The sequence below is a fragment of the Vicia villosa genome, linkage group LG4 (assembly GCF_029867415.1).
Source record: "Vicia villosa cultivar HV-30 ecotype Madison, WI linkage group LG4, Vvil1.0, whole genome shotgun sequence".
In the NCBI taxonomy this organism is placed as follows: Eukaryota; Viridiplantae; Streptophyta; class Magnoliopsida; order Fabales; family Fabaceae; genus Vicia; species Vicia villosa.
Window position 1 is genome coordinate 22936791 of NC_081183.1, and position 9365 is coordinate 22946155.

At 34.2% G+C, this 9365-nt stretch overlaps 2 protein-coding genes across 2 annotated transcripts; both read left to right on the forward strand.

Moving 5' to 3' along the window:
- Positions 1-2135: 2135 nt before the first annotated feature.
- Positions 2136-4541, forward strand: LOC131596883 (G-type lectin S-receptor-like serine/threonine-protein kinase LECRK3). The gene has a single exon (XM_058869619.1). It carries the CDS (start codon positions 2502-2504, stop codon positions 4539-4541), a length of 2040 nt encoding a protein of 679 aa, XP_058725602.1. The 5' UTR covers positions 2136-2501.
- Positions 4542-7218: 2677 nt separating this feature from the next.
- Positions 7219-7860, forward strand: LOC131596884 (uncharacterized mitochondrial protein AtMg00810-like). The gene has a single exon (XM_058869620.1). It carries the CDS (start codon positions 7219-7221, stop codon positions 7858-7860), a length of 642 nt encoding a protein of 213 aa, XP_058725603.1.
- The last annotated feature ends 1505 nt before the right edge of the window (positions 7861-9365 follow it).

The following is a 9365-nucleotide window of genomic DNA, read 5'->3' on the forward strand; positions in this document are numbered from 1 at the left end:
TCAGTTCTCCTTCACGTTCTTCGTGTTCCCAAAACCTTCAGTCTTTCACGTTCTTTCTTTCTTTTCCAATCCCAATTATTTTTATGAAAATAATAATAAAGTTAGTAAAAGCTTTACTATATCACACCCATTCTTTTACTATTTTCTCACATGGCCCAAATTCCATAAACCATTATTTTTCCATTATTTTCACAAAATCCTTAATAATTCTAATTATTAATTCAATATTCCAATTAAATTAATATTAAAATTATACGGGTGTTACAAGGGGTGTTACAATAGTGGTATCAGAGCATAGTCGGTCGTTGTGACCAGAGTCTTAGTGTCAGTTTTCCTGTGTATGCGACTAATACGAGTTATTTGTCGATACTTTTGTTCTGACTGAATGGTTTGTGATTTAAGCAGAACAATGGCTGGAAGAGGAGGAAGAAATGATGATGCTATCGCTGAGGCTCTGGGCATGATTGTTGGTGTGCTGGGAGGTAATGCCGGAGGAGCAGGGATTGGTGCTGATAGGCAACTAGGGAATTTTCAGAGGAACAATCCTCCATTGTTCAAAGGCACGCATGATCCCGAGGGTGCTCGGAAATGGCTAAAGGAGATCGAGAGGATTTTCAGAGTCATCGATTGTGCTGAGAATATCAAGGTGAGGTATGGCACACATATGCTGTCTGAAGAAGCTGATGACTGGTGGTTGGCAACCAGAGCTGAATTGGATGCTGATGGTATAGAAATTACTTGGGCTATATTCAAAAGGGAATTTCTGAGAAGGTACTTCCCTGAGGATGTTAGGGGCAAAAAAGAAATCGAATTTCTGGAGCTGGTGCAAGGTAATATGACGGTACTAGAGTATGCTGCAAAGTTTGTTGAGTTGGCAAAGTACTATGTTCACTACAACAATGATGAAGCTAGTGAATTCTCAAAATGTGTCAAATTTGAGAATGGCCTTCGTGATGAGATCAAGCAAGGCATTAGATATCAAAGGATTCGGAGGTTTGTTGACTTAGTAAACTGTAGCAGGATTTTTGAGGAAGATAACATCAAGCTGAAGTCATCCCACTCTCGCGAGTTGGTTGACAGAAAGGGTAAGAAGCCTATGGATAGAGGTAAGCCATATGGTAGAGGCAAGTTTGCTGATTGGAAGAAACCCACTGGGGGAGATTCCAGTGCTCGTATCAGATGTTATAATTGTGGTGAGATGGGACATCGTAGGAACGAGTGTAAGCTTGATCAGAAGAAGTGTTACAAGTGTGACCAAGTGGGCCACATTGCTGCTGACTGTAAGAAGAAGGTTGTGACTTGCTACAACTGTGGTGAAGAGGGTCACATTAGTCCAAATTATACCAAGCCAAAGAAGAACCAATCGGGAGGAAAGGTTTTTGCTTTGACCGGGTCAGAGACTACTCTAGAAGACAGATTGATTAAAGGTACGTGTTTCATTCGTGGCACACCTTTAGTTGCGATTATTGATATTGGAGCAACTCATTCTTTTATTTCTTTGGATTGTGCTATGCGTATATTGGAGCAAGGGGTTAAGCAATTAATGATTTTTATTTTCATGACTACTTAGATCAATTGGGATTCAATCTACGCAACGAATGCAACGTTACCGTGTGGCCAGCTGTATTTCCTACCAGTGGAAATATAAATTTTCAAATTTTTAAATACGGTTTAAAGACGGGCGATCACAACACAGTCATAACTCCTTTCGGATGGAATGGCTACTTATGGGGCCGAACTTTCTGTAATGATACAGAAGGAAATTTTACATGTCGTACTGGCGATTGTGGAACTGGGAAGGTATCATGCGATGGAAATCGAGGTGTGCCACATGCTACACTAGCCGAATTTCGTTCAAGCAATAATGGAACTTACTTTTATAACATTAATGTGCTTGAACGTTTCAACATTCCCATAGCAGTGACTCCTGTGAATTTTTCTGGAGAGAATTTGAATTGCATAAGTGTTGGATGCCCTATGAATTTAAGTACTATTTGTCCGGCTTATAATAATGGAACAAACACATTTAGTTGTCAAACTAAGTTTTTCAAGATTATCTTTTGCCCAGCTTCCAGGTAAGATCATGCAAATTTTTAATCCTCTAATTTCATTAAAAATGTAAAATGATATTTATTTTTAGTTGTTTTTCTTTAGGTTATTAATTTTATATTATTTTAAATTGTAGCGCGGGATCATTGAATCAAAGTGTAAGTGTAGGTGACTCACTCATTGCTGGCAATGGACCAACTCGATGGCTATCTCCTTTAGAAGATTTTGCATTTGGGTTTTACCAACTTCCTAATGAACTTTTTTTACTGGCTATATGGTACCATAAAATACAAAATGATTCAATTATTTGGTATGCTAATGGAGACAACCTTGCTCCTAAGGGATCTAGATTGGTATTAAGTAATTCTTTTGGGTTGGTACTTACTAGCCCTAAAGGTTCAGAGATATGGAGATCATCAAATTTTAATTTGGGTAGAATTTCAAGAGGTCTAATGAAGGATGATGGAAATTTTCAGTTACGAGACCAAAACTTTGTTGTATTATGGGAAAGTTACAATCATTTTACTGACACATTAGTTCCTGGTCAAGCTTTAAATTTGAACAACTCTCTTCATTCTCGACAAGGAGAATTCAATTTTTCACGAGGAAGGTTTGAACTTTGCCTACAAGAAAGTGGGGATGTTGTGCTCAATCGTGTAAGTTTTCCTTCAAATACAAACATTAATGCTCAATTTGAGGCTTACTATGATAGTCGCACAGTTGACCCGTATAATAAATCTGCAAATGTTGGTCAGAAACTTATATTTGACAAATATGAATTATACATATCGAAAAAAAATAGCTCAAAGTTTTCTATCATCGGCAACCGAAATGAGACATTTTTAAATGATGACTTCTACTACAAAGCAACAATCAATTATGATGGAGTATTTACCTTGTCATATTTTCCTAAATATCTAAAAAATGTTACGAGTTGGTTAGTTGCGAAGACAATACCTGAGAACATGTGTTCGAATGATAATTTTAACAATGGTAAAGGTGTTTGTGGAATAAATAGTATTTGCAACCTTCGATATGATCAAAGGACAATGTGTACATGTCTAAAAGGTTATTCTCTAATTGATTCAAACAACAGATATGGTGGTTGCAAACAAAATGTCCAAATCATTTGTCCAAGTAGGCATAATGTTTCACATAAGGATGCATATTTGATGATGAGATTGTCCAACATTTATTGGCCTAAATCTGAATATAAAACATGCAATTCTTGTACTCTTGAAGACTGCAAGGATTATTGTTTGCAAGATTGCTTATGTGTGTTGGCTTTTTTCAATGGAAGTTCTTGTTGGAAGAATAATTTGCCACTCTTACATGGGAGAAAAGAGTTGACAGTAAGAGGAACTTATTTCATAAAAATAGATAAAACTGAGACTCCATCATCCTTCTCCAGTGAGATGGACGATCAAGATAATGGCAAAACAAAAATGAAGAAAGTTCATGAAACTTTGATTATTGTGATATCAATTATTTTTGTGATTTCAACATTGGTTGGTGCAATAGTTTTTTGGAAAAAACATAAGAAGACCGAAAGTGGTGTATCCATCAAGAGTATTGTTGACAAAAACTTAAGAATTTTCACCTTTAAGGAAATTACAGAAATAACAAACAACTTTAGAGAAGAATTAGGAAGAGGGTCTTGTAGCATTGTATATAAAGGAACAATAGAGGCAGATGTTTGTGTGGCTGTTAAGAAACTAGACAAGTTATTCCAAGATAGTGATAAAGAATTTCAAACTGAAATGAATGTGATAATTGAAACTCATCATAGGAATCTTGTTCGCCTTCATGGGTATTGTAGTGAGGAACAACACAGAATTTTGGTGTATGAGTTAATGAGTAATGGTACTCTAGCAAGCTTCATTTTCACCCCTTTGAAACCAAGTTGGAACCAACGGGTTTGGATTATCATTGGAATTGCAAGGGGTCTTGTTTACTTGCATGAGGAATGTTGCACCCAAATCATCCATTGTGACATAAAGCCACAAAACATACTTCTAGATGATGATTACAATGCTAAGATTTCTGACTTTGGGTTTGCAAAACTGTTATTGATAAATCAAAGTCACACAAAAACTGGAATTAGAGGAACCAAAGGTTATGTTGCACCCGATTGGTTTAGGAGTGCTCCGATCACTGCTAAGGTTGATGCTTATAGTTTTGGTGTGTTGCTACTAGAGATTATTTGTTGTAGGAAAAATGTTGAGGATGATAACGTTAGTGAAGAAAAAAGGATTTTAATTGATTGGGCATATGATTGCTACAAGGCTGGAAGAATGGACATTCTTCTCGAAAACGATTACGAGGTAGTAAATGATATCAGCAAATTGGAAAAGTTTGTCATAATTTCTATTTGGTGCACTCAAGAAGATCCATCTCTAAGGCCACCAATGAAAAATGTTTTGTTAATGCTGGAAGGGATTGTTAATGTTGAAATTCCTCCAAGTCCTTACCTTTATAGTTCTTCTAGTTAAAGTTAGTTCCCTTTTAAATATAGTTTTTATGTTGTTTTTCACGTATTTTTAAGAAAATGCATCTACTCATTTAATTTTTCTTGTAATTAGTGGTAGATGTCACATGAAAAATTGAATAAAAGATAATCTCTATTTTTTATTCAAGTCATGGATATCTTTAACTTCAAAAGGATCATGGGCAAAATTACTTTCTACGTCAAAAAATTCCCTTTAAACTCACTACGATAATGTGAGTGTGAGACAAAAAGCAATCACAATCATATTCAAATTAGAAGGATATAGACTAGTGAGCCATTTATTTGGGCCTAATTTATCCTTAATAAATCAGATAGAAAGGTGATATAGAAATTGTACACGAGTGAGAAGAGAGTTAAATAATTCAACAAATGTTATTATGGAGTTTCTATAATATTATGAGTCCCACCAGTAGTAGCAACATCTTCAATAGCAGTAACAATAGTCTAAGAATGAACAATCTCAGTGGAATTAAGTTGACCAATATCCTAAGGGACTTCAATCGAAGATATTGAAATCAAATTTTTGTTGGTAGTTAATGTAACACTCGTATTTTCTAATTTTAATTTAATTGGAATTTAAATTAATAATTAGAATTATTTTGGTTTTGTGAAATTACTGGAAAAGTTTAGTTATGGCATTGGGCCATACGTGGTACTAGTAAGAAGGGGGTGTGTTATGTTAGTAAAGCCCTTTTTCTAATTATAAGTCTATTTTTCATAAAAATAAGGAATTGGGAGAAAAGAAAGATTAGACGTGAAAGGTGAATAGAGGAATAGAGAAGTTGATACGAGAAAGAGGAACAGAAGAGGAAGAGGACCAATCAAGAATCTTTGGCTAAGGTAAGGGGAGACTCTTCCGGTTAGCATCTCTTATCGTGTTATAGATGATAGGGCTGATTAGATGTATTGTTTATGTCAATTTGGTTATATGTTAGATTGGGGTTTAGGATGATTTTGAGGGGAATTATATAATTGATGTTACCCATGTTGAATTATATGCTAATTGTGTTTTGATTGATGTTATGGTATGAATATGGTGTTTATTGATGTGTTGTTGTGTTCATCCATGAAAACTAATCTGAAGATATGGGTTTTCTAAATAATTGAGTAGAAAGTTAGGTTTTTATGTGTAAAACTGATATAGGATAATAGATTGATGAAGTTGGATGAATCCTATAAGTTAACGTGTGTAAAAATACTGTTTTAGACTCAAAATCGCAGGCTGTTAGTGGTGGAAAAGAGTGGAAAACGGACTGGTACGATTGCAGGTTTTGGGAAGGCGCTGGTGATTTGCGTATGATACGCGTATAAGGGACATTTCCAAGGGTCGTACGCGTATGGTACGCTGCCCTGTCCCGTCGCAATGTAGCCTTCTGCTGGTACGCATATGGTACGCGTATGGGATGGTGCGATACGCATATGGATGTGGTCATACGCGTATGGGCAGGCTTGTGTGCAGAATTTTCCGTTTTGTGATTTTTGAAAGTTTAATGATGCGTAACTTTTGAACCGTGAGCCTGTTTTGTGTGCCGTTTCGAGTATGATGAACCTTATGAAATAACCTTTATGTTGAATGATGATTGGATTGTATTTGAATGATTCTAATTTACATAAACATTCTTTGATGATGATGACGGTGATGATGGTGATAATTTGGATATGAGACGATGTTGTTCATCGGATCGACGATGGCATTAGTATATTATATATGTTTGCATTCATTCATAATCATTTGTTGAGGGTTGTATCCAGATGATTGGTATGGATCAGTGAAGGGCATAATTCTCATTGTGTGGAATTTGTGCTTGCAGGGCCGTATCTTGATGATGTTGGATCGGTTGGTGGGTTATCCCCATTGATGATGTTGGTACCACATGCATAGTGTCAATTCATTCATATGCACAATTTTCATAACATGATTGAATGTGTTTCAGTGTTATGGTTTGATGATGTGTTGATTGTGTGATTGGTGAATTGTCTAAATATCTGAATATAATACAATTGGGTGAATAGTATAACTATGATGCGTTATTGTTTATGACCCAATAATATTTGTTAATTGTGAATGAGACTCACCCTTACATATTGTCATTTTTCGGATTGAGGATAGCGGCTTTTGACTTGGTGAGAATTAGCTCATAAGTCGATGTGTTTAGTATAGCGTCAGGTGTCATGCTCTGATAATGTAACACTAGGGGACGCGAGTTTTGAGTTTATAATTTTGATGACTACATTTATTGTTTTGAGTTATTTTGTGAGATATAGTATCAAAGATGTTATACTTATCCGTACGATGAATTTTCCGCTGTGTTAACATGAGATGTTATGAATTATGATAAATTGTTCCTTAGTGAATGCATTACAATGACGTATGATGTTTTGTTTTTAATTTAATTGAAAATGTGGAACCCTTGTTCATGTTACTCTGAGTTTATTTTATTGAATGGCTGCGGGGTTTATAAGTATACATGAAGGCTCCTCTAGGTCTAGAATTACCACAGTCTGACCTTGTCTGCAAGCTACAACGTTTCCTTTATGGCTTAAAACATGCTAGTCGATAGTGGAACACCAAATTATCTGTTACTCATATAGCATCAGATTACTTGCAGTCCAAGGCAGATTATTCTCTTTACACCAAACAATCAGCTCAAGGTTTCACTATGATTTTGGTCTATGTTGATGATATAGTTCTGGGTGGTACTGATATTGAGGAAATCACACGCACCAAATCAATGTTAGATGCTAAATTTAGCATTAAAGATTTAGGAACCCTCAAATACTTCCTAGGTTTTGAGGTTGCTCGCAGAACACAAGGAATATGTATTTGCCAAAGAAAATATGCCCTTAATTTGATTACTTATGTTGGCCTTCTTGGTGCCAAACCTTATGCCACACCCATGCAACCTCATCTTCACTTGCACCAAGCCTTTGGTATTCCAATTTCTGAATCATCCACATATAGAAGATTACTTGGTCGTTTGTTATATCTCACACACACTCGCCTAGAAATTGCTTATGCTGTAAGCAAATTATCCCAATTTCTTGCCAATCCAACAGACAAACACATGCTTGATGGTCTTCATGTGTTGAAATACCTCAAAAACAATCCTGGTCAGGGTTTGCTCTTCAGATCTTCTTCTGCTTTACGCCTCACCGGCTTCTCTAAATCAGACCGGAGAGCTTGCCCCGATACTCGTCGTTCCACATCCGACATTTGTTTCTTTCTTGGCGACTCAATTATTAGTTGGAAGAGCAAGAAATTGGTTGTTATTTCCAGATCTTCCTCTGAGGCTGAATATTAAGCCCTAGCACATGCCACATGTGAAGGAGTTTGGCTGCTTTCACTCCTTCATGACTTTCACATTTCATCCAGACTTCCCATCATTCTTTACTATGACAACAAATCAGCCATGCATATTGCTGCAAATCTGGTGTTTCATGAACGCACAAAGCACATTAAGATAGATTGCCACGTTATACGTCAAAAAGTTCTTGACGACACCATACACTTGATGCCAATCACAACTCAAGTTCAAGTTGCAGATATATTCACTAAATCCTTGCATTCAGGTCCTTTTAACCATTTGCAATCCAAGCTTGGAATGATTGACATCCATTTCAGCTTGAGGGGGTGTAAATGACATAGTCAATACAGAAGAAAGCCACGTGTAACAAACCATTCATAACTAACTTTCTATAGTTAGTTAGTTGGTTAAGATATTAGTTAGTTAGTTAGTTTTCAATGACTCTAGCTAGCTATATAATACTTGTTGTAACCAATGCTGAACTCTGAGATTGACAAACTAATATTAAATTACTTAAAACCTTTTCATTTGACATTTTAAATCTTATAAATTATTCCAAACATGAAATAATAAAACTAAGTTTATTTTCCAAAAACTAAATCTCTTCAAATCATAACATAATACAAAAATTTAAACTTTTAATTTCTATAATTTCTGTTATTTGATTCTAATCTTTATCATTTTATTCATATAAATTGATTTTAAGTTGATTTCATATAAATTGTTTCTGAGAAATGAATGTCAATCTTAAAATGAGATCATATTTATTTATTTCGTATCGAGCAACTTTAAAAAAGATTTTCGTTTTAATTTCTTAATTGATGTTATATATTTAAAAACTAAATGATTTTTTTGTTAACTTACCAAAAAAAATTAACAAAATCTATTATTTTTAAATTAGCATCATAATTTAAAAATTAAAAAAAAATTGTTTTATAGTTAAATAAATTAAAATTTTAAGTAATAAAGATATTTTTATAAACAAAATATAGTTTATTATTGATAAAAAAATTGTGTGCAACTAATAACATAGACAGATTATAATGTTAATATAACTTTATCTATAAATTATAAATAATTATAAAATATTTTTTTAACATAAGAATTTTTAACCCGTGCCTCGCACGGGTATATATATATATATATATATATATATATATATATATATATATATATATATATATATATATATATATATATATATATATATATATATATATATATATATAAATTCTAAACAAAATTTGAACATAAGAAAATTGAAAGGACGCATGGCTTCGCAAACCAGTATAGCCAACTCGTAGGCTATCTCACTAAACCAAATGCATAAGTGATACTATTTTCAATTGCTTTGCAATTGTCTAAAAAATAATTCAATCATAATTCATATATAAGTATTAGTAATGCGTATCATCATTGTTCATTTAGGAAGTAAAAAATAAAAAGGATATGAAGCACCATCCATATTCATTCATGACTTTATATATATATATATATATATA